The sequence below is a fragment of the Manacus candei genome, unplaced genomic scaffold (genome assembly GCF_025592945.1).
Source record: "Manacus candei isolate 608988 ecotype Guabito, Panama unplaced genomic scaffold, ASM2559294v1 h1tg000002l, whole genome shotgun sequence".
NCBI classification, from domain to species: Eukaryota; Metazoa; Chordata; class Aves; order Passeriformes; family Pipridae; genus Manacus; species Manacus candei.
Window position 1 is genome coordinate 13,473,697 of NW_026138050.1, and position 26,756 is coordinate 13,500,452.

Sequence of the window (26,756 nt, forward strand, 5' to 3'; positions counted from 1 at the left end):
AGAAAAAGAAGACTAAAGGGACCTGAGTGCAATGAATTATTAACTCTTAGTGACATCAGATGGAGCTGAGTATCACCAGCACCTCTGTAAGTCAGGTCTACAGCACCTCAGCATAAACTTGTTTTATGGGGCACATTTCCTGCCAAGGTATAATATTCTGTGGAAAATGAAGTGTGCAGGGAGACAGGTTATTCCCATCTTTTAAGCCAGGTTAAAGTGGTTCCCTCTCAGTCCAGCCCTGCTCAGTTTTCAAGCCAACAGTGGCATTGCTCTTAGGAACACTTTGCTCTTGCAACGGCACCAAACTAACCCAAATTCTCTTCTCTGGTTTTGTATCCACCATCCTCTGAGGAAATCACTGCCATATGGAATTGCAGTTGTACCCCACCCTCCCATTCCCTCAGATTTTACCCCTCCTTTGCACAGTGTGTGTGTTGAGATGATACAGTTCTTAGCATCCAAGACAGAGCCACCGGGCTCTAAGTTCATTAATAAATGAACTTAATTGCAACAAATCTAATCAGTTTTCTTCTCTTTGGTAAGACAGATATTCCCTATCCTATATATTCATGTATTAAAGAGCATTTAAGCCAATTCAAGTGCAGTCACTCCAAAAGCAGCAAGAAGTCCCAGGTAACAGTTCCAGTGATTGATGACTGAAACAGTTTAAAAGAAGATCTAAACTCAGTTACAAAAATCTAATTATTCAGCAAAACACTTTACTTACTGGACCTTGAGGACTGTTCTTGGCACTGGAAACCAGAGTCATAACATCAGATTTATAGTCCTGAAATGAGAAGAGGAGGGGGGGGAAATAATCAGATTAAACATAATAGTTGGCACTTCAGATATCAGGAGTGAAGACCAACACTGAGCACCACTACAGTTACACTCAGAGGAGCCATTAGTAAAACATTTGATTATGGAGATTTTCATCTTATGCCTTAGACCTTTTTTACCAAATTACACATTTTTTGGGTTTACTGCAATGATCCCCAAGAAAGCCAGTAGTCTTCTCCCTATTTTAGAAGGCAGTGGGGTGGGAAGGACAGAATGATGATACAGCTACTGGCTCTCAGAAACTCAGCTGAGTACTCCAGAACTTCCTGAACTAGACCTGCACAACCTCAACGTGAAACTTGGATGAAGTTTCTCAGCCACTCAAAATTCCCTTGCCAACTTCCAAAAAACGACTTTCTATTGCATTAGAAGGACCTAAAGCAGTATAAAATCCCTAGTTTTCTATCCCTCAGGAAGCTTCTCCTACATCCAGACTGGCATTCCACAAATGAGGACACAAAGCAGTTTGGGGCTGGGCTTGGCTTTGCAGTTACAGCTGAAGAGACCAGAATGCAGGAAAAAAACAGGAATATTACTGCAGTACAGGCAGTGTGAGAATAACCCACTGCACTGCTGTTATTGCAACACAGAGACAAAGGTTTGGAAGGGTTTTAAACAGGCTTTAGAGTGCCACAGTATCTAAATACAGGAACAATAAATACAAGTGGAAGATTCAGTCGGTAATTAAAACAGTTCTGTTTTTAAAAGGATATGCTAGAAAGCAGTTGGCATGTTAAAGTTTTGTCTCTTCCCTAATGGATACAGCCACTACCTTCATATTTATATTTTGAAAAGGTCTCCCAGGGCTGACCTCCTCTTGTCTTGCCTTTCCTGTCAATAATATCAGATTTACATGTCAAAGCCAAGCTATTAATGTTTGGAAATGCAAATCTGCTAAGCTGAAGTTGAGGCATGTCTGACCATGACAGCAGAGAGTAACTGCTGGGAACTTCTTTTAATTGTTAACATCAAGTGTGCCTCCAGATCCTAAGCTTCTAGATCCTTTATTTATAGGAGATGTGCTGTGATCCAGTAGACAGATCATATTTCAGGGAGTTGATAGTAATTCTCCAATACTTCACTCTGAGCATCCTCTAGTCCCTGAAGTGTATAAATAGGACTATCACCTGCTCTCCCTTCAGCTCAGCCATTGTAAACTTTAACTGCTTCTTAGGAAATGCCAAGAAAAGGACTTTACAAGATATACATAGATGCCAAACTACCATCAAAATCACCCCACAGACAAATCCCTGCAGTCCAATTCCATGTTTCCCACAAAGGAAAGCAGTCACTGTGAGAAGCTTCAAACTGAGAGTGACATGGAATAAAACCACCCAGCAAACCTTCTGCTTCCTGGTCCCTGTATAATTTGGTAGTGCCTCCACATCCTCACCCACTGCTGTGCCCCTGAGAACCTGCAAAGGTAGGAAGTGCTCAGGTTTTCTTCAGGTTTTACTGATTTCTCCTTCCTTCTGCTCCTCCTCCTGAGCTGCTCCTTGTTATTGCTCAGCCACCCCACACCCATTTCCCCACTCCTGCTTTGCTGGGCACATCCTACAAACCCAGCCTGCACGGGGAGGCGGCAGAATTCACCTTCAACCATTTGTATTCCGTTCCCATTCCCATTCCCATTCCCTCTCCCCTCCTTAGGCTGCTCCTGTCGCAGCTCCCCCGTGCTCCCAGAGGGCACTGTGGGACTCCAAACCCTTTCTGCAAGGATGCTCCTCTTGGGAAGCTCCCCAGGAGAGGCAGGCTGGCACACACACACAGACACAGCACGTTTTATTTTACACAGCTCTTTTTCCAGAAGGCAACATTCCGAGTTCTAAATGATTATGCCATTTTAAGCAGGTATTTTGTGCAAATATACTCTTTTTCTGCCCCCCTTCAGCTTTGGACCAGTGTTGCATGTGGGGCACTCCTCGGGAAGCTTGTGATGCTCCATATTAATAATTCACTTGCCACACGGGGTAATCCAGGGACATTGAGCCAGAAAATAAAAGCAAATTAAGGAAAAACTCCTCAGGTCAAGGTTATTTTGAGGGGGACAGGGAATTCCAGCAATAGTCCTGGCTAATCTAAGCCTGTCAGCAAGAACCTGAGTGCCTTCCCCAGTAGTGCCAGATGCTTGGACTGGTACCCACTAAACAACCCTCTCCTCCTCCTGTCCCATAGGCTGAAATAATCCCTCACTCTCCACAGCTGCAGTAACAGCATTCAGAGGCAGCTTTCTGATAGACAAGAGAGATTAATTCCCGTAAAAATGTTTTTCACATATAAGACATTTTCCTCTACACCATTTCTCTATTTACAGCAAACAAAAAATTGGCTTGTAGAGTTACATTCACACTCATTTTCAGGTAATATGTCATAATATCTCATACATGTTCAGGTTATGCTAAGTATTATGGCACTGACAAATCATTTAACTATGCACTTGTCTTGGAATCTACAGGAAAATGGAAATTACATGGATTCAGCACTGCAGCACTTGCAGCAGCACAATAAAGGGAAACTTTCTCCCTCCTAGGGAGCTATACTTCATGTTCCTATCAGTGCCTCCTCCAGGTAATTTCTTTTAGGTCTCTTGTTTCCATTAACATTTGTATTTTGAGATAATTTCTGCTTGGTACCTGAAGGTGGAATTGCAACAACCATTTACAGGCTATTTTGTTATCAGGGTCTGTTCTGTTACAAAGGGCAGCTGTGCTGTGTCCATGCCAGGCTTTCCAGAACTTTCTTATGATTTTCTTTCCTAGCCATCTGCCCTCAGAGAAATCATGAACTAGCATTAAAACACTCCCTAATTTTTATATGGGGCCCAACCTTCTCCCCACCCCTCGCATTGAAAGTTTGGAGTAAATGTCAGCTAACAGACATTACTATCCATTCTTCTGCCTTTAATGGGAAAAATAAATTTTGGCAGACTGTCCCCAGCGTTAAAAGTCTGAGCAACTCCCTGGGGACAAAAAGAATCAATGCAAGAAAGATCCATATTTTCTTTCTTGGAACACCACTACTTCCAGCAATTTATTTGACTGACTATGCCTTCTATTACCATGTAAATTGTTTCAGGCTGCAGGAAAAAAAAAAAAAAGTATTAATCTCCCCTCAGTAAGTCATAAAATAAAGAAATCAATTTCAAGGTCAATTGAGTCTAAATAACACCTGCTGCCCTTTTTGTAACATGCAGACTCCTCTGAAACACTAAGTTGCTGTCTATGAAGGCATCAGGACGTGCTGTCTCACATAAATCAGGGTGGTGTATGGTCCAGTCCAGCCTGTTTGCAGGGGACAAAATTGGGGCTGAAAAACCACCTTCAAAACAGGTCCCTCCCTCATCACACATTTTCAGCATAAGCACAGGGCTTTGTGACAGAAAAGAAAGCTGAGGGGCCCTGGTCTGATTGCACAAGGAGCTTGTATCTCCTGAGGTCCTGGGGACACCAAGGGATTCTCAGCTCTCTGCTGGAAGGATTTAGTTCCATAAAGGGTGAGAATCCTCAAGGAAGAATTTCATAGATGGTGAAAAAGGCAAAAAAACAGTAGTAACAAGAAGAAATCTTTTCTTCCTCGAGTAGAAAGCAGAGTGGAATGACAAAGAATGGAAAGGAAATAGAGTGATGGTGGTTTTTCCCTCCCTCAAACCAAAAACTCAAAAAATTCTCTCCTGCTTTCACAGAAGGAAAATTTTTAAGTGGAAATGCATTTCTCTTTGGGTCAAAAACCGTCCTACTTTTCTTTTAGGTGTACTTAGTGGGTTTTTACTGTAGCACAACACTGCATTTGATGATTCCACAGCCCTTTTCCTGGAAAGTTTACCTTGAACTCTGTAACCTGCCTGGGCTCTAATAAAAAAGCTCCAAAGCCATAGCCCTGGGTGGACTGGTCTATGTGTTTCTCCCCTCTGTGGCAGTTCTTTCCCATAAGATCAATAGTTTTTCCTTCCCCAAGTCCAATTCTCACCAGTGCTGGTGCCTCTCTAAATACAAAGGCCCTGACAGAGTAATTTTTTGAGCTGCCAGGAAGAGTTATCTGGGACAAAACTGAAGCTCAGGGAGAGGATCCTTTCATAACAGCCAAGATATTCCAAGCCTCTGTAGCACCCATCAGTTGGAAGTTGAGGAACACGTCAAGCTTGCCAAATAAAAATAGATGAAAGAGATTTTTGGTTACAGGCTTTTTCTTTCTTCCTCTGGGTCCTCCAAGCAGAAGAAAATCTAGACAATCAATGCTCAAGCAGCAGAAGTTCCTGAATGAAGAAAATATCCGGATTTTCTGGAAAGGGGATTCCATATTCTTGTAAGATTTCTATGATGAAAATAAAACAAAGTCTTGAAGGCTTTTGAAATGGAATGTGGATCAATTTTTCATATGTAGTCTTATTAGGTATTCAGTGGTATATTTATCTGGGAAAACAAATTTCACCTAAATAATCAAAATATAACTTAATGAACCCTAAGATTTCCGTATATTTATAGAGTATAATGATTCCCCTGTGATATTATACTGGTGAAAAGGAATGCTTCTCTTTCCCAACTGAGAGCACTCTGAACCAATCAAAGGTTACTTAAATAAAATTTGAAAATACAAATTCACAGAACAACCTGCCATTTATTGGATATAAGAAAATTTTTCTTTGTTGAAATCCATGGTCCTGAATCATATTTAATGTAAATTTCTCTGTGAAATCTGACTGTCACAAACCAAGGATAATGGTTGTGTGTCAGAGCTGCCAATGTACTGATTCAGCGAGTCAAGAAACAAGGTGAGATTTACTAGAATTAATAAGCATATTAATGTTATACCATGGAAAATTATACAAAAACTCATTTTGCAGCTGAATGTGTCTAATAGCATGAGACTGCACAGCAGGAAAACAAACAGAAGCCTGACACAGCTATCCAAGAGCCCAAGAGATTAGATACGTAAGGAAAGAGTGACTTCTAAAAAAATGGTTTCTTTGTTGAGGTTAAAGGAGCAAATACCAACACTAACAGAGATACACAGTAGGAAAGAGGAATACAAGACCTGTAAGGAACTTTTTTAAACCAGGAAATTATCTTTTTGATGTGCCAAGCAGAAGGTTCAAAATCCTGACTGATGAAGCCCTGGAAAGAACATGGAGAGATGTTTCCCAAAGATGAAGAACGTAGAGCAGTGCAAAAAGAAACCTAGAATATTCCCTTGTCTGCTCTACTGAATTGTTAAGTATTTCCTAATCCTCAAATAGTCCATGAAGTGGGTAAATTATTGCAGGATCTGCTGTGAAACCAAGTTGAAAGAAAAGACAAAACAAGTCGAGAGTTAAATTAATACTTTCAAAATGTAATCACAAAGAAAAGGGCGAAGATGAGCCTGTCTGACATTGCCCATCATCTCCTGAGCAGAATTGCTTCAGGTTTACTGAGGCAGAAGCTTTCAGTAACCTACAAGTCTGTCAGGAACGTTTTTCTGGGAGTATTAGACAATCAGGAACAGAATCTACAGAGCAATGATAATCATCACCCAGGTCTCACAGTTTGAAGAGTTCACCCTTGCTCTGTAATAGCAGTAAACATCCCCCATATCTCAGAAAATGAGTCCTGCCCTGGGTACAGGCAGTACTGATTAGTACAGCTCCAATACAACATTTCAGCTGAGTTCTGATAAGAAATAAAAAGTTTCTCTTTGTTGGAAGCTCAGAGAAATCCAGCTGAGCTGTAATTCTACTCAAACCAGTCTCATATAATGTCTCCTATGACTCCTGAAGTAAAGAGTTTCATGCTGGAAATCTCACAGAAACATCTCATCAGGAAATGCTCAATTCATGAACTATCCAACATTTTTATTAACTGAGTTAAAGACAAAAGGAGTGTATCCTCAATGACATTTCAGCTGAGTTCAGATAAGAAATAGAAAAGTTTCTGCCTTTGTTGGAAGCTCAGAGAAACCCAGCTGGGCTGTAATTCTACTCAAACCAGTCTCATATAATGTCTCCAATGACTCCTGTTTTCCACCAACTGAAGCAAAGAGTGTTGTGCTGGAAACCTCACAGAAACATTCTCCCATGGCTCTCCAGCACAGAAACATCCCACCAGGAAATGCTCAATTCATGAACTATCCAACACTTTCAATAACTGAATTAAAGACAGAAGATCAGACCCAGGAAAGGATCCTCATTGTTTTTCCACCAGGCATGGAAAGATTTCTTATACTGCAGAGTTTTCAACCAGTTTTAAATTTGTTACCTGTCCTATCACAGAAGCAGGAAACACTCTTCCTTAGAAGACACTTTTGAAGTGATTCTATAGCACCAGTCAGAATGGAGCAATGCACAAATCCCTGCACCAAGAAGTGCCAATGGCACAGCAGTGATGTCATGCTATAAAAATACACTGCAGACTTTGCATTCTCCCGCCCCAAAATGCTTAAACGAGTTACATGCAAGTTTTCTAGGACTGAGACTTCAGAAAATAGTCAATATAAGCATTATTATCACATAACTGGAAACAGTTATATGAATCTGAAGTTCACTTATTTTGGGCTGGTATCTTTTATTGTAAAATAAACAAGCACCTACATGGAGTATTTTAGAAGAAAGACCAGAATGTACTTTATTACAGGCACATGAAGGTCCCTCTGTAGGGACTGCTGCTACTCTGACATGACAGTCTTGACTCAGAAAATACATATTTCACTGAAAATTAGCAGTTTTTACAGGCTGAACCAGGGCTTTAGGAAACACAGCTCACTGCTTCCCAGCTCCCAGGTGGATACCACACAGCACCACCCAGCCTTCCAAAGCATTCTCATTTTTCCTTCCTGCTACGAGTCATGGATGGATTCTACATCCATGGCTTTTAAAGGATAAGGACTGATAAAGATATATATTCTAAATATTACTGTATTACACCTCATGGTGTGATATCTGACAAGTGACTTTCCCTCATCTCCTGGGAAGTTCCTCCTTTTTAACCCCAGGTTTGCTTTATTCAGAACAAATTGTAATGCATGTAGCACCTCTTATTTGTTAATACATTATAATAGGTGTTCTCTGAATGCTTTTTCAATGGACAGATGCAATTCTAATCTACCTTTGCTCTGAGCACTTGCTGTTTTAGCAGAGATTTCTTGTAGCATGGATAGAAAACTACAGTTAAGTATTTCAATTTTCCTTGTACTACTGTTATTCACATTATTTTTCAGGAAGGTTGATGAGGCCTGAAATAACAGGAGATTTCTGCCTTTTATTGGAGAAATACATATAAATGCAAACAAAAGTGAGGAATCAATTCAAAATCCTAGGATAGCTCTCCAATAAATAAAAGTAAGATGAAAATTCAGTTGCATGCAGTTATTACAAGCTCATATAACTCTCTGCCAAGATAGCACTTACAGCTCCGTGTTTATTTCTGTCACAATAAAATGAGGAATGCTCTATCAGTTGGAACTGGATTACAATAAATAAGATTCAATTTAAGAATAAATGGCTTGAGTCCTGAGGGCAATTTAAAATTTGTATATTTAAGAAAAATAAATCTACACTTCTCGCAAGAAATAATACTTTGGACAGTAAGTTTATGAAGGGGTACAAGCTGTGAAATTATGTAGCTATTTCTAACGTGCTACAGCACGTGCCAGCTTAAGAGAAACAGCAGTAAAATATAGGAACCACAGGAAAGGAAGGCAGAAGCTCTGGGGAAGTGCTGCAACATGCAGAGAACTGGATGCACCAAGATTAGAAATTAAGGAAAAATCTTTGTATCACTTGCCCACAACCCACTCCCTCCCTTCTGCTGTGGGGTTAAGCCTGTTTCCATGACATGTTATGGAAAGTGGAATAACAGCAGTCAAATGAGTTCTGCCTGAATGTTCAGTGTCTCTGGAGAAGTTGGAACTCAGAGTGAAAAGACGTGACTGCGTTTGAAAGTGAATGAGAACATCCCTCCATACCCCTCTGTGCTGGACCTTATCTTCTTCCCAACAATTTCTCCTCAAAAATGGCAGGAAAGGGAAACCCTGGATGGTCCAGAGCAATCAGATGTATCTAAATCTATGCTCCATACAGACACTTTGAATTTTGTCACTATTTCAAGATCTCAAATGTATGAAAACTCTGAATGTTCATATAAAAAACTTTCTCTTGCTAATGACTTGCTTTAAAAAGCCCACCATTTCTAAGCTATTTAACTGACATTTAAAGTGTGCATTGAAATGTATCAATTTATAAGTGCACAATTTCAATATTTCAATATTGAAATGTACCAGAAAACTTTCAGTTTCCAGGGAAGAACAAATTCAGGTCAACAAAAACATGATGGGCCTGAATAAAAACTCCAGAAAAATGGAGAATCCTTTAATGGACTCAAGCTCGAGGGGGCAAAGGGCAGTGGGGTGGCTGAGACAGACACAGCCCGAGTTCACAGGCATTGTAATTCTGCTTAACTCGTGTGTCATTCCAGATTTTTATCAGTGCAGCAGTTCAGAACTGAATCAATCCTCTCTTATTCAGATGTGCTCCTATCCCAGGCACCACTCCCTGGCAAGCAGCAGTGCCATGACATACACATTAAACATTTTTTCTGAGGATGACATTTCCTATTTGTGAGGAGTCTCTAGTGTTTATTGCCACTGTGGAGGATGAATCCCTCAAACCAAAGGCACAGCAGAGCAGGTACCTGTATCCATGTGGGAAATCAAAGGGCACATGCCCACAGAACAGAGACTGGACTTCCTTGTGGCCAGACAGAGAATAGGAGATCCACAATCTTTTCTCCAGCCCAGACCTTGACTTCAGGTGTTCCTGAGCGTGTACTTGGCACAAACCAGGGCACAAAGGAATGGATAAGTTTCTACTTATGGATTTTAGGCTGTCCTTTGCAAACTGAATGTGTCCAGGGAAGAAAACCCATACTTAGGCTTTCTGAAGGTAAAATACTTCCTTGAGCTGCTCTTTCTAATGGTCACTGTTTTACTAGAGAGAGTTCAGCATCCACGACAACCTCTAAGCAAAGGATAAAGCTGAGAAATGCAAATGCATTCAAACAACCCTCCAGACCAGAGAAATTACAGCCTTTCCTTGGGGTCACACAGAAAAGCAGCTGCAGTCCTCAGAAAGAGGGGAAAACATGGAAACAGCTTGGACCAAAGAGACCCCCCATTGCCCGTGTGGCAGCCCAAGCCAGCCCACAACCCAACCCTGTTAATATTAATGAGGCTTCCAAACACAGGCCCCTTCACCCCTTTAAGTCATAGTGCTGAATCATGTCCTAAATAAGCCACTGAAATCAAACTTCTCTCCGAGCTAAAACTTCCTGCTTAAAGTCCCCAAAATGCTTTCATTTATTGACGATGAAACTTTCATCTCTTGCTGCTCCCTGAACAGGGTTGGGAATCAAAACCATTTGTGGCTGCTTCGGCTTTCAAGGCATGAAGATGTGCAGCCAGAGCTCCAGATGGCTGTTAGCCAACACAAAATTGCATGTGACAGGCGAGAATTCACTTCGGAAATGGACATCAAATTCAAGGAAAGATCATCTATAATACTTCCAAAAGAGACAGGACTTACCTAAAAATAAGCTTTCAGGAGGATTAAACAATTTCTGAAGAAGCTTACAGGGGAAAAGAAACATTTAAAATAGTTCCTTCTGTTTTATAAAAATAACTTAGCAATTTTCTAAGTCTTTATTGAAAACTGTGTGGTGAGAATTATCACCAATTTCCTGTTGGTGATGGACTCTGCACTAATATTCAGCTATAAACTGACATGGTTTCTGTCTCAAAGTTCTAACACTTCAGCAACTTTCTCTCCTCTGCCAGAAGGGAGCTGTGTCAAGACTCAGTTCTATCCTCTCTGCCCCTGTGTCAGCTTTCTATAACCCAATTATTGCCCATACCAGTTTATTACAATTTGATTAATTGGTTCTCATCCACGTGTTCATGCAGATGTTCTGACAGAGCACAGGTCGAGCTGCAGAGTCTGCTCTAACACTGATGTCAGGATGAGTACATGCAGAATATATGTATCAAATAAACATGGGTTAGGCAGTGTCCCCTTTCTGTTTAGGGTTGAAATCCAGCACTGGGCAGGACAGCACTGCAGCTTGCAGTTGCTGCAGATCCCTCTGCTTCTGAAGATCCAGGCAATAGTTAAAATCCAAACACAGCCTCGGTTCCAGATGAACTGTGTTTTATACCTTGTGTTGCTTGTCCAAGTGTCCCCCCACCCAAGAGGAGCTACATTTCAAGAGCCAACACTGACTCTCAGGGCTTTGATGTGCTTCAAACACAGAACTGGCTCCCTGGTTACTCACTAAAGCTGAATTTACATGGGAATTTACTCTGTTTGTGATCTGCTCTGTTAGCTGAGGTTTACTGATCCTCAAATTAGAGTTGCTAGATTATAAATCAAATTACTAGTTAAAAAAAAAATCATAGCAGTGTTAGAGCTCACTGTTTGGCAGGAGCACTGACTGTGCCTGTGAGGAATGTACAGAGACAAAAATTCCTGTCCCAAAGAAAACTATTTTCTTTGCACATAGTGAAGTTTCCATTAACAACAGCCAGTTTGTAAATAACATCTCTGTGATAAAGTTTAGCTTTTTCTTGCTGAGTGCCCAGAGAAACAGTGGATCTTTTGGCCTTTACTCCTTCACTCCTCAGGCACTGGAGCATAGGAAGCAATGGAAAAGAGATTATTGTCTTAAAGGAAATGTATGCAGATTGTGGGACTTGATACCAGAAGCCATAACACCCCTTTCTATTCAGCCAAAGGACTGATAAGCACTGAAATTCTTACAGCTACTGCTCACAGTGCAAGTGCCTGAAGGTGCAAACATGATTTTAATGCTAAGCCTGTGTTACATTTTTTTCCCAGCATAGCTCACTGTTTAATCACCTGGGGCTGCACAGAGACCAGCTCTATCTTCCTGGCTGTGCTCTTCCTGGAGGGAAGGCTAAGCTGGGGAATCAGGCAGCAATCCTCACCACTCTGCCTGCGTGGATGAGGGAGGGAGGGGGAATGAGGAACAGGTAAAACCTGCTGAACTGAGTCCCCAGCAGAACAGGGCTAACACTGAAATACTGGCACACCGGTGCTGGCTGCTCCCTGTTCTCCCACATTCATGTGGTGTGGAATACTAAGAGCCAAACACTGGTCAGAGCTGTTCTACCCCTACTTCTGAGTCCCTAGAGCCTTTTCTAGGCCCTTAATCATGGAACTGAAAATCATGATTACGAAATTTAAGAACACTTTAAGGTTTTTTTCTGGTTTACAACTAATATTTTCGGGATGAAGAGCTGTGTTTTAACAGTATATCTCTGAAATTGTTTGGCAATGCAACACATGCATTATACAAAAACTCATGAGAGCAGCAGCAAAGAAAGTGTTAAGACAGCATCTGTAAACCCTGAGGTTTTCCTCCTTTCAAATCAGAATGCCAAAATCTCAGACAAGGCCCAGTTGAACAGCTCCAAAGGGTCAAACAGGGGCTTCCCTGTCACTTCATTGTTCTCCTGGATCCTTCTCTTTTTTAAACAGCAGCTCTACTTGTGCTTGGATATAACAAGAAGCAAATCTTCCTCCCTGAGCGTTTTGTGCTTACTTGCCAAGTCATCCTGTGAATCTGCTTAACTAGAATTTACAAGTCAATTGGTGCAGTGGTTACATCTGACACCCATCAGTCATCCTATCCTGCTGAGGACCAGTCTAGCTGCCTGCAAAACGAGTTGTCAGTCTTCAGGGCACTGCCTTAACCAAACAGAAAGGGGCTCACAGCGGTGCCAGGTTGTCACTCTACATTTATCAACAAAAGGGAATAATTTTTAGGAAAATAATAATAAGCTCTCCTCGCAATACTAATGCTAAATGACCTGAAAAACTTTCCTAAGGGACTGAAGCCGTAGAACAAAGTTTCATTTTATCTTCATAGATCTGACAGCTCAATTTCCCAAGTTCCCAGGGACCTTCGGCAGTGCTGAAGAGAGGCAGTAACAAATGTCAGTGTTTACTCTGAGATCTCTTTGTTAAAGCTCTCTGGACTCAGCAGTCTCTTTAATAACCCTCTTTAGGCACAGGCAGAGCATGTTCTGCATAAAGCAATCAGGAGTGACTCAGCAGAGTGTGTCTATTATATTTAAACAAGATGGAATTGCTGTATTGAACTGACACATGTTGAAAGTTTTCTGACGTGAGTTCAAACTCCTCAGCTCACTGTGACCATAAGTTATCATTTGAAATATATTATAAAACTATTCATAGTCATTTCCCACAAGCTCTCACTAATTCCTCACATTGGCTTTAGAAGCAAAGGGTTTTCCCTTCTGTGCAGTTTTCATGAAACAATCTTCAAAGCCCCCCCGACATCCCCCAGATTCTTTAAAAAAAGAAAGAAATTCAACTTGATCCAAATTGGAAGATCTGATTTAGACTCCCAGCAATCTATAAATGAGCGGTGAAAACATTTTCAGAACCAGAAAAAAACCTGCACATTAACATTCACATCTGTAGTTTGAGACACCTTATGTGCCGAATGGAAAATATAAAAGGGAAGGGTATAAAGTAAATACACTTTATAGGTGCGTTCCAGTGAAATGAAGACATTTAACCTCTTCCACAACTGGAAAAAAGAACATTTTCAGCTTTGTATTTTAGGGGAGGTGTTAACTGTGATTTATCCATTGTCTTAAAAATGTTTCGATCCCATTAAAAAGAAACATTTATTATGGATGTAAAACAAACAAGCAGTGAAACCCTTTTTAATATTCAGTCATTGCTTGATGTGAGATGTGGCAGCATAAGCTACCAGACACACTAAAAACTGTGTCTATGTGACACAGAAGCAGATTTCCTACAAATTTTGTATTTTTTCAAATCCAAAGGTGAATTACCAAATGCAAACTACCACATAATTTACCTCATTGACGTATTCCTAAATTCCTTGTTTGGCAACAAGAGATCCATAAAAGAAAACAAGTAGATGCAGGAAGATTAAGCATCGAGTTCAACACAACTCAATAGGTGGTCAAAGCCTCCAGTTCCACAGGAAAATAAGAAACAGATTTCACTTTAGGCTTTAAGTTTACAAATAAGCAGTAAACATAAAAAAAACTCCTACATAAAAGGACTTCCTAGGAACTAAACTGTATAGCCTACTCCTACCTTGTAACTAAAACTCAAAGCTCCATCGAAATATCTGTACATAGCCCTTGACATCCCTCTGGCTCCTGAGCAAAACCACAGCACATAATGAATTATAAACACTTCCCTATCTTAACAGCTAAAACAGGTGTCATATTGGTTATGGTTTTCTTGGAGGGTTTTTGGTTGTTTTGGTTGGGGTTTTGTTGGGTTTTTTTTTAAACTGATAATTCATTTCCATTGTCCTGAATACTCTCAGCATTGTCCTTGCATGATTGCAATTAAAGTCCTGAGATCACCTTATTAAACCTACTTAATAAAAAAAAAAAATGCCCAACACTGAACTAGATCCAAATCCTTGGAGATCACAAATGATTGTATTCCTTCTTAAGACACTTCTGACATCAGTGCTGGTGAGAAATACAGCTCTGTTTCCAAGGACCACCATCCCAATGCTTTGCTTTTGCTTTGCCAGCTGCAGTCCAAGACACAGCCTCGTGTTTTTCCATCGCTCTCATCTAAAGATCACAGAAACGATGGGGTTGGAAAAGACCTCTGAGATCATCAACTCCAACCTTTGACCCAACAAACACCACCTTGTCACCCAGACCATGGCACTGATGCCACATCCAGTCTCTTCTTAAACACCTCGAGAGACAGTGACTCCACCACCTCCCTGGGCAGTCCATTCCAGTGTCTGAGCACTCTCTCTGGAAAGAGTTTCTTCCTAATGTCCAACCTAAACCTCCCCTGGTGCAGCTTAATACTGTCCCCTCTTGCCCTACTGCTGGTAACCTGGCTCCCCCCTCCTGTCAGGGAGTTGTAGAGAGTGAGGAGGTCTCCCCTGAGCCTCCTCTTCTCCAGGCTGAACAGCCCCAGCTCCCTCAGCCTCTCCTCACAGCACTTGTGCTCCAGTCCCTTCCCCAGCCTCGCTGCTGGACCTGCTCCAGCCCCTCAATGTCCTTCCTGAATTGAGGGGCCCAGAACTGGACACAGCACTCCAGGGGTGGCCTCACCAGTGCCCCGTCCAGGGGCAGAATCACTGCCCTGCTCCTGCTGCCACACTGTTCCTGATCCAGGCCAGGATCCATTGGCCTTCCTGCCCACCTGGGCACACCTGGCTCAGGTTCAGCTTCCTGTCAATCCAAACTCCCAGGTCCCTCTGCCTGGCCCTGTCCAGTCACTCTGGCCCCAGCCACGGGTTTGTTGTAGCCAAAGTGCAAGATCCAGCATTTGGGCCTGTTAAACCTCCTACCCTTGGTTTTGGCCCATCTGTGCAACTTGGGAGTGGCTGCTGGAAGGGTGGGATGTGGAAAAACCACCCCACTCCAGGCATTCCCAGCTTTCTGAATCAGCCAGTGCATGGTCCCACACCAGGAACAGCTGCTGGGAGAGGGAGCAGTAGCTAAAAATGGAGTAACAGCAAGTGATGATTTGTCAGGGGGGTGTTCACTTTTAAATAACATATCTGAGTCTGTCTCAAGAGTCACAATGTCCAGCCCAGGGCAGTCTTCTGATTGAAAAGGTGCTCAAGGATAATTACAGAGGTGGCCCAGTAATTGCACAGTCAGACTCCAACAAAAGCAAATGCTTTGACACAGACCTCGTGAAAACTATTTTCCTCCTAATTAATGGATTGTCCAAGGTTTTCAAAAGCTGGCTCTACATTACAGGTGCTGAGGTGGTTAACAGCAGTGCAATGAGCAACAGGGGTTTCCTGCATCTAGTTTAAAATTAGAGCTTTTTTTAATTAAAAAAAATTAAAAAAAACTTATTTGAATTACCAGCACAAGGCTTCACTGAGCTGTCTTGATTTTCAGTATTTAATGAAAATAAGTAACCAAGAAAATATCTGGGACTTTATTGCCATTTAAAGCAACATGTTTGATAAATTGGTTTCCTTTGATAGTACCTTTGGCCAAGAACTTTTTCTGAACACTACAACAATCAAAAAAGGAGAGAAAAAGGATCAAAGAAAAAAAAATAAAGAAAAAAAAAAGAGAGAGAAAATAAGCAATGGAGCCAGAAGAATAAGGCAGTAATTAACTTCAAAAAGGAGGATATGCAACTCGAGTCGTTCCTTAGGGCCATCCATCTAACCTGGTTTTAAAAGCCTTCAGTTATGAAAATTTCTCTTTCCCCAAGTCATTTATTCCATTTATTTCAGTTAGAAAGCTTTTATTAATGCCAAATCTCAATCTCTTTTGCTCTAATTTAAACCCATTACCTTTTGCTCTTTTCCCTGTGGATCTGCATTATCATCATTACCTGAATCTCAGCAGCCACCTTTCATGCATCTCAAACTGCTAGTACAGCTTCACGCATTTTTCTCCTCCTCATACTAAGCAACCCTAATTTTTTCAACTTTAACTCACAGGCAATGTGTAAGAGTCACTATTTTACATAAGTCTGGGCAGGAGAAGCGTGACAAGAATTGAAGTTGAGCCAGAATGTGAAAGATCTTAAATTTGTCAACAATTTTTCAAAGTGGCATAGCACCTGAACTATTAATATTTATAGACAGATATGCACATGTACCTTTGCTTTTGTGATATTTTACATGGATGGATCAAATCTGAATGGATTTCCATACCTATTTATTTTTAAACACATGCCCACCTAGCCAAGCCAGCCCTCAGGACCAGAGACTGGTTTCTGAGTGCAATGGTCATTTCAAAATTCCCAAGCATGAGGTTTATTCAGCTTTCAGGAGCTGGTGATTTTATTCAAGTCTGGAAAGCATGATCACAGATGGCAACTTTTGGCTGCAGCACCAGTTGCAGGGCCCTTCAGATGCAGAGCTTTCATTTGGCCCATAATACCAGAGACAACTGAGAAATTTAGAAACTGGTCTTTCACATTATAAACTCAGTTACTCTCAGCTCTGTCCTTGGAGATCCTGGATGTGTCATGTATCCAGGATCTTTGAGTAACAGACTGAAGGACACAGGAAAACACATCTTTTTTTGCACATTCCAACATCAAATCCTTCATGGCCACTCCTCCCTAACAACTCTGTCCCACTCTCAACAAATAAGCACTGCAGCTGATACAGATGGAAATACTCATACAGGTGCAGACAGGGGTTTTATCTGGAGAAATAACTCTTTGAACTTAATTAACAACTAAAGGCAGCAAAGAGCAAACACATTATTTGTCCTTTTTTTTTTTTTTTTTGCTTTGAAGCCAGAAATAGCAAAGCCAGCAGGTGAAATCCTCGAGTCAGAGGAGCTAATGAGAAGACTATTCCTGTATAATGAGAGCCAGAGAAGTCTGTACTTGCATTAGCTTGTTCTATTCATAGTGTCTGCATCACTCTGCTGTTTGGGCTCTACACACACCTAATCTAACCTACCAACAGCACCATTCCTAAAGTTTAATCCATGGAATAGCAGTAGATGTTAAACACTAGGCTGGCAGTTACATGATAGAATTCTCCACTCCTTCCAAAACCTGATCACCTGTGCGAGGCTGAAGGCACTAAGAATTCAAACGTGGAAATCTGGGAACTGAAAGGAAATATACTTCAAATTATGGATTAGCTTTCCTAATGAACTCTCTTTACAGCCCAACAAATCAGGCATGTTCTGTGCTAGAATCAGTGCCTTCCTACAACTCTTCACTTACAACTCTGAATGCCAAGCAGGTTTTAATTTTATATTCATTAGCAGCACAGTGTGAGAATAACAAAATATCCCTGAAGTTATCCATGCCACAAAAACAAAATTCTTTCCTTGCATAAAGAACCTTTGGACCTATTTAACCATTAGGTATTTTTTTATTAATCAAGGAAAATAGTTCTTTGGTTGGAAATGAAGACCAGAAATTTCTCCTACTCAAGTGTCTTTTGAGCTACCAAGTCCTGAAGTGGAGGAGGCTGTCTCAGCAAGCCTGAGGAGCAGCAAAGTCACCTGAAGACTGGCTAAAGAATATTCCTTGTGCAGCAGTGATGCACAGGGGCCTCACCACAGAAATCTGGGCTCCACTGTGCTTGGCATGGATCCTTGTCTTAGACAGTGTAAGCACAAAGGGAAGCAGACAGCAGGGAGAAGAATGAGGTTGAGGGAAAAATAAAGAGACTAAATCTGGTAAAACAAGCATCTGCTAAAGCACAGCAGCTGCCCAGCCACACCAGGAGTGCTGCTGGTGTCACAGCAGAGTTCAGTTTTCACATGGTACTCACTGATCATTAAAAAAAAAAAATAAAAGGTCCCTCTGTCTTATTAAAAAAAAAAAAAGTAAAGTAGTACACCTTTTCAAGAAATATAGGCATCAAATCTCAGTGAAATGAGATTCATTTGAGATACATTTAATGATTCATGTGGTGAGAGAAAAAAGGTCTGTAGCTGAAGTAAAGAAGAAAACTTCTAAGCATGGGAATACGTTCTTAAAAGGCAGAATTCACATTCCAAGGCACTTGCCTAAATGGACCTCGCTTCATTACATGGATCAAGGCTCTCAGATTACAGTGATCCTTATATTTAATATGGATTATATTATCTCTCATAGAAGTTCAGGCTGTGTGGTGGAGGAAAAAGGCAACCTTGTGAAAATGCTATTGCAGGTGAACTGGAAAGGGGGATTAGGAAAAGATGCCTTTCTTAAAGCACCAGCTGGGCAAGTCCACCAGGAGCCTGGGAGGGAATTAAGAAGCTGGATGACAGGGAACTTCAACTGAAGGTTGGACATTGTCAGACTGAAATAGTTAATGGCTTAAACATTGTAAGATCACCAAAAGACTTTTGTCCACAGAAAAGAAACAGCTGCACAACCAGCAAAGCCCAACCCTCCCTGAATAAGCCCACCAGGAAAGGACCTTCAGACAGACAAGTGGGTGCTCCTGTCCAACTATCCCAGGTGCCAAAGGGCACACCTGAAGCTACAAACTGGATTGCCACATGGGGGAAGAGGCAAATCCTGCAGGGTTGGATAACCTTTCTCATGGCAGTGTCCTCCCCTCCACGATGGCTCTGCTGTGAAAACCCCTCTGGGAGCATCCAAGACTTCTGGCACATCCCCTGACATGATCCATCAAAAAACTCACCATCCAGAGGAAGTACAAGGCATTCCCACCTGAGCTTGAAGTGCATAATCTTTGAGTTTTTTGGGGAGGCTTTCCATCACTTTGACACAACTGTAACCACCACTTCAACCAACAGACATGGAAGCTGCAACTACCAAGTTTCATTGCTGGATACAGCAGGTGGTGACTATATTTATCTTATAACCCTTATCCTTTCTTTCTCTCCTTGTCCCTTATACGTATTCTTGTGTTATTTTCTTTAATGTTCCTGTGTTACTATAGATGATAACCAAAACAGCAACATACCTGTTTACCCCTGAAACAAAATTGTTCTGAAATAAACCCTACATATATATGTTTACAAACACCAATATTTCACTCTAATCCACTCCAAGGGATAACCCAGGAAACCTGGGTTATCCTCCCCTTCTGAGGTGGGTGACAACAGCATGTGACACACACAGGACCTGAGGGAGCAATGCCTACAGTCCAGAAACCATTGCCACTGACAGCTAAACTAATCTGCTACTACTGTTGTACTACAAATTTTGCAATAATACAGATGTCCCTGCCTTCCTGGAGGAAAAGTCTACATCTGCCTCACATTCCACAGCCTGTTTCTGGTACACCCACCTCAGTGGGACTCTACAAACTTTACTGCTAACTACTGTCCTGAGAGAATGCAAAGAAACCCACATCTAAATTTTGAGATTACAAGAGTTATAGCCCTCTTTTTTCCTTTCTTTATTAAAGATAGCTTCATTTTAGCTGATTTTTTTTATTGCACAATTGCAGGATGCCATGCTGATGCATGCAATGCATCATAAATAGATTATTCATTCCTATAGAGCGTTGGCTTCTTGAATGGCACCTGCAGCTTGCCAGACCAACTGTGAATGGAGCTCCTTAGGAACCATTGGGTCTTTTAGCAACATTTAGGACATTTTAAAAGCTTGGTTATTTAGCGTCTAATAGTTCCATCAGGACCATTAAATCTATCAGGTAAATAGGGCTTCAAAATTATTATTTTTTTAACCACACATTAGTGGTTTCTAATGACTATAAAGATGCTGTTACACTCCACTGAATATGCTCTTACTGCATGTTGATATGCACAGTAAAATGCATGCAAATATGTGTGTATTTACCTATTTTGAATGTTGTCTGCTTGCAGAGTTAAAAGACCATTTAATGTGTTTCCTAAAATAATCAAAATTGTATAATTAGGGTAAGTTCAATAGTAACCATTTTAAATGGGCATATTAAGTAAACTTGATTCCACTGTCCCAAAATCTTCTGCTAAATATGAGCAGTACTTTCATAAATAGGTAAAACCTATAATTCCTTTTCCTTTGTCATAGCCTATGAACAGAACACAAAATTCCTTCTGTCCTACACTTAATTAGGACATCAAGTCTGTCTTCACAGACATTTGGGCAGTTTGAGTCCAGCTGATCAGTGGCAGCACATGGACAATCCAGACAGAAGCAGTTGCTGCCTGTCCTGAGCACAAATAAATGAAGTCAGAAAAAATGACAAATTCCCTCAGATTAAAAGCAAACTACAGCTTTACTGTATTCCCAAAGTGATTGAATAAAACATACTCTAAAGAAAAGAGAGAAGAAAAAATGAAAGGCAAAGCAACACTATGTTTTCCCTGGCATGTGATCCATGTGAGTGCACACACAGGAAGGGAGGGAAGAGCCCTCAGGAAGAAGCCACAGACATTGAGAGCTAATTAGGAAATTCCCAGTCTGCCATCAAATGTGTGAATTCCAGTGCAGTGTGCACACAGCTCTGGGGAGAGGTGCAGGAAAAGTTCAGTGACACCAAAAAATTATGAACTAATGGACAATCACTTGTATATAAAGCAAATACGGTTGTCAATAATTTCCTCAAGTCAGAAGCTGTCTAACTGTGCCCAAAGTCAGAATGCACAGAGGTTAATCTGGGTTTGGAACAGTTGGGATTGCCAATTATTTGCCTACAATGACAACTGCTGTACAGACATGCCACAAAGTCAAAATAATGCACATTTTCCCTAGTTCTGCCATTAACCATAAATCACTTTGCAGTCTGACCTTCTGTTGAAATACCACCACTCTATTTTAAAGGGTGCTTACCAGACATAAAAAATATTGAATACTTAAAATACTGTATAAGTGGAGAATATTAGATATAACATATAAATTTATATTTGTAATCTATTGATATATACTTATATATTTGAGCTTTACATAATCAATTTTTTTTATAATTACATATTCTTTATATGGTAATAAAGACTATAATTGTATCATAAAAAATATAATTATATACAATAGAGAACAAAAAGTCAGGGTTTGTCCAAATGAAACACAAACATGTGAACACATCTTGCCTTTGCTTTTTGCCCAGAATGATTTCTCAATGTCTCGATGAAAGTGCCCTTTCAAACCAGATCTAGTTGTGACTCCCTACACTGAACCTGCATTAAAAACACCTGGAAATTGCTGAAAGATCTTGTAGGCAAGTTTTATACACTTTGAGTGGCACAATCACCTGGATTTAATGGTTCTCACACAAAACCTCCCATGTGACTGCAAACAGACACGTGAAGTTTAGTAACTGGAGGATTTGGCACTCAACTGATTAATAGAGACACCAGCAGGACACATGAAACTTCTGCTTATTGATGGGTGAAGCTACAGAGGCCCTGCAGCAGAATTATCCTCACTTATATGATCTCAATCTGGTTTTCATTGATTTTTTCTTACACAGCAGTAAGTTTTGATTAACTTTAGTAATAGCAATGACTACTTCAAAATGCCTGGAATGGATCAGACATCAGGATTTCCTGTTAAGTAGAAATTCAAAAAAAATATTCCTTCCAATATCACAATTAAGAAATGCCTTTCTCCTTGCAGAAGTATGAATGAAAAGGCTGCAATTTTCCACTGGCCATTTTGTTGATTTGGAAGGTCATTAGGACAACATGCCCAAAAAAGGTGAGTTAACCAGGGGGAGAAGTTTCCATGTGCACAGCACTGGGGATCCTTTGACAACTGCACAGCTCAACTTGTTAGAGGTACCAGAAGATACCAGATTGACAGGAACTGAAAATTTAAAATGCTGGAAGTAACCCAATATATCAAAGTAAACGAACCCACACAAATAAATGTAACTTCTGAAATAAAAGCTGCCACAGTAGGCAACAGAATTCAGTGTTGTGTTACTGCAACAGGTAACCATCTCCAAAAAGCTCTTTTGTCAGGTTTGATGTGTATCTGGGCTTGGTTTCTGGAACTGCCTCCTGCTTTAACTTCCCTTCTTTTTCATGGATTTTCTCCCTGATGGATAGCTCTGGTGGAAGCACAATGGACTGTCTCCCCTAAAACTTTACACCTTGGACACTGAGCAAAGAAGAAAGAGCAGATTTGTTTTCCTTGAGGTTTCGCTGACACCCTTTGAAACCTGCAATTCTGTGAGAACAGTTCCCTTCTACCCGTAGGATATAGATCTAAACTGACAGAACAACACCCTAAAATCAACATATCACTGCAGTTGCTTGGGTCAGTAACTGTTCCTACCACACAAGCTCTTCTGAAGGCAAACTTCTACATTTGCATTCCTGTACTCTGGTATGCAAGCATTAAAAAGACTGGAGTGTCAGCTCCATGCAGCTCAAGGACAACTTCCCAAACACCTTCAGTGTTCCCAATGAAATGACATTTTCCTCCTCCAGTTTGGTGGGAAGCACAAGTAAGTGATTTTTTTCCAAACACACTTGCTCAACAGTAGTCCGATGCTCCATTCCAGATCACTGTAACCTACAGTTTCCTGTATCTCTTCAGCATTTCACATGTTAAAGCCTCAGAATCTCTCTTCCACAATGTTATCTAAAAATAACAACATTGGACTGGCATAAAAATCCACTGCAGAAATTTTTCACACCATTTCAAAGCAGTCAAAGGGAAATCTCCCTGGGGTCTGAACTCTGGGTAGTGAATGATGTGCATCTTGAGAGAAATATTGTGAGATCAATGCTAGAGATCAATCACCTAAAAGAAATACAGTCATTTGGGACAGTATCTTTTCCAGGGCAGAAAGCAGCTCTGCTGGAAAACCACTTTATGCACAATGTACATTCGTATGCAGAAGTTCATTTATAACATATCTCAGGAGATGCTGGAGCTTGCATGCAGTTATTTAAATAGTTTGGGGACTTTGCAAGAGAGATTTACTCTCACTCTTGACACATTTTATTATGGAAGGTTTATCATCAATATTAAAGTTTAATTCCCTCAAAGCTGTGCATTAATACATTCATAAACTTTAATACCTGGAGCTTTGTGCCCACCTTCATCATATATTGAACACAATTGTCAAAGTGCAGTTCCATGCTTTCCTGTCCTTCTTTTTCATAACAAAGGGATTTCACAAATATTTCAAAAGCACAGAGTCATTTTGATGCACTACATTTTGCCTAAATTTAAATGTCTGCCATGCAGAAAATTGAGTTTTATGGTTTTCAGGGTAAAAACAAAGACCACAGACCCCAGCTCTCGCAGCTCATTCTTTTCAAGCAGCTTTGCTAATCACTAATGGACCTTTTGGTACATTTATTATTTATTGCTTGCCCCTAAATCCTGCTCTTAAGTTCACCCATCATTTGGGTTTTATGTGCTTTCATTATTTACAAGACATCTATTGCTTTGTGTAATAAACTTAATGTTGGGAGTCATTTCCCATTAAAGATCAGTCCACTATTCCAAGTACTGTAACTCCTTCCAACAGGTCAAGGCCTGTCCTGGGAGTGTCCTGGGCTTTTCATACACTCCAAGGTATTGGGAAGAGGAAATCAGCTGTTTTATTAAGCAGCTAATTAGCATAATGGCACATTAAAACATTTTTCCTTAAGTGTTCTGAGCACTGAGAGGACAGGGCATCCAAGGACACTGATTACAGACAGAACACAGCAAGGGACAGTAAAAGAGGAAAATAATTTAGTTGCAATGAAAGAAAGCAAATAAGACTTATTACAGGGGGGAAAACAAAAGTCCTCCCACAGGCCCGATGATTTGTCAGAATTGCTGCTGCTCTTTCTCCAACACATACTGAGAAAGAAAGGGGAATTCAGAGATCATCAGGAGAGCTCTAAAATTGGCTTTTAGCATCTGAGACAGTGCACACCAAGAACCAACACAGCCACAGACACAAAAACCCCCAACTGTCTGTGAGTGAAACCTTAATTCAATATATAATTCAATTTGGCTTTTGCTGCCTATAATTGCTTCAATCCTCACAAACAGCTGGCAAGCACCAAGACAAAACCCACGCTTAGGACACCACCAGAGAGGGGTTTAATTATTTTTTAAAATCTTTGTATTTTATTTAGCTTCTGCTGCCATCTACAGTAATCATCACAAATCTGCACAAGGACCGGGTGCAGCACGAGGAGCAGCAAAATAAACCTTCAGCACAGTAACAAGCTGGGCTGGAAAGGCACCAGGGGATTCCACTGTCACTGGGAGATCTAATAAACCTTTTTGTAGATAAACTTTCTCACTCAGTTGGGGCCCAAAAATTCATTTACAGCCATTCATCAGCTCTGTAAATGAATTAACTCATCCAGGTAGCACAGACACAAGCACAGACTTCATGAGTTTGTGTAGATCAACAAGGCAGAGGTGCTGGCTAAGGACTGATCAAAGTTTTAATTTCTCTGTATGAGGTTATCACACAGGCACTGACAAGCTCAATTCTGTGTCTGATTTTTCCACACGGCCACATTAGAAAAATATGGACACCATAAGGAATCAATTTGTTAATCTGCTCCCAGAGAGCCTCATGTAATCAAAATATTTTTCACTAGTTACCTTAATTAATAGAATTTTTTACCTTCCAGATAACACCAAGTAATGCTGCATTTCCTCAGAAACCTGTGCATCTAATAAAACCTCTCTGTGGCACAAAGCAACATGCACAAGGCGCGCTGGAATTTTTTGTAGGATAAAAAAATCTCAACTCCAAACAAGAATACAATGCCTGATTTAATGTTAGAACTGGCTTACAACTGAGTAATTTGGAGTCATTACACCTTAGACCCCAGTTTAAATTTTCAGTAGCTGATTTCAGTTCTTTCAGTCTCATCAGTGCTGTTCAGCTCAGCTTTGTCAGTGCTGTATGGCAACATCTGAACCAGCATAAACCCTAAACTCCAGTTTCTAAATATATTGAGGCAAATCCATTGTTTTCTCCCCTGATTTGTAAATTCTCTTGTGGGGAGTTTCTGCTCCTCCAACAGTTTGCAGAGTCCTGCTGCCGACTGCATAATGACCCCTATGTTTTTGTTAGTCTTTCCTGCATCTCTGAGGAGTAACCTACTGAAACAGCCACATTTTCAGCTCTACAGTTCATTGAGAGATGGGCTCTAATGCAACTTTACACCACTCTTACTCCACTGAGTAAGACCAGGCTCAAAATCAGAGTTATCACAGCAGTGGAGAGCGTGATTATCACCTTGTCAGAGTAGCTTTGTAATCCATTGTTCTCAGACAAACCTTAAAGGAAGTTACCCAAGGCAAGAAATTACTGGAAAAGCAATTTCCTTCACTTTTCCAACTCTATGACAAAGATTCAAGATTATCTAGTGCAAGTAGAGAAAATATTTCTGAGGGTTTAAAAAGGCAGCATAATTTTTTTATTCATAACTTCTCATAACTCTGTATTAGGTACTTAATGATTAGGTGTTGTTAGAGGGATAAAGCATTAAAATTTTTGTTGATTTTAACTTTTGCCATAACACTATCAACTGAAAAATATTTCAGCACATCAGCTGGACTGGGAAACCTAATTTAACCCATAACAAAACCTTCTGAAGATCAGCAAATACTGATGTCAAGCAAACACATTTTTCTGGGTACCTGTTAGTACACATGGGGACTAATAACTACACTGGACTTTGGGCAAAAGTGGAACTTGGGCTGCTTTTGCAGTATATTTTTTTGTGTGTGTGTGTATTTTTGATTGCCAGAAACCACAGCAACATTAGAGTCTTCTCTGCTGGTGCTGCTGCAGCACATGGGATGTTTGGATTCCTTTCTGGCCTGTCCATTCCTGGTCCAGATCAGCACTTCCCCAGCACACAAGGCTAATTCAAGGAATCAGAGGGGTTCCCACCAGTGCAGACCAGTTTCAGAGAGTTTAATTTTTACCTTTCCTTCTACCAGGAATCACCAAACTGCCTTCAACAACGTGTTAACAAACCAATCAGTAAGAAGAGGGATTACAAATATTAAAAAAAACTCCGTGATGTTTTCCCTTCTACTTAAATAAGCCAATATATAAAGCCAATAAAGAGAAAACTAACCTAAGAAGAGAGTAACATAGACCAGTCTCAGAAAGCACCTGTTCTGGTGATCAGAAAAGTGAGTCTTGCCCACGCAAAACACCATACAATTAATTCCTAATTAATTAAAATTAAAATACAGACTAAAGTTTTGCACAACTGCTGGAAACCAAATGACCTCAAAGCTGGTCGGGAAGTGCTTTTCCCTATTTGCTATGCAGAAAGCATCCCTGAGGATACAGACTGCCCTTAAACAATGAACTGCACTGCAAACAGCTTGCTACCCTTTGGACATGAAACCCTGCAACCCAGAGGACAACCTTGCCTGAAATAAGCTTCTTACAGCCAAGTTGGGGCTTGTTGTGGTGGTTTTTTGATTTTTTTAATGCAGTGAAGGGTTATTAATAGAGTTGAAATCCACAGGCTCAAAAAATATATCAAAA

General features: G+C 40.6%; 1 protein-coding gene across 8 annotated transcripts in view; it reads right to left on the minus strand.

The window, feature by feature from the left end:
• RBFOX1 (RNA binding fox-1 homolog 1) overlaps nucleotides 1-26,756 on the minus strand; it is a 1,149,451-nt gene that overhangs the window by 1,013,528 nt on the left and 109,167 nt on the right. For all 8 annotated transcript variants that reach the window (XM_051793639.1, XM_051793308.1, XM_051793550.1 and 5 more), the window contains exon 2: nucleotides 728-787. In XM_051793639.1, coding sequence (XP_051649599.1) covers nucleotides 728-787 — 60 coding nt within the window. The remainder of the gene's footprint in view (nucleotides 1-727; nucleotides 788-26,756) is intronic.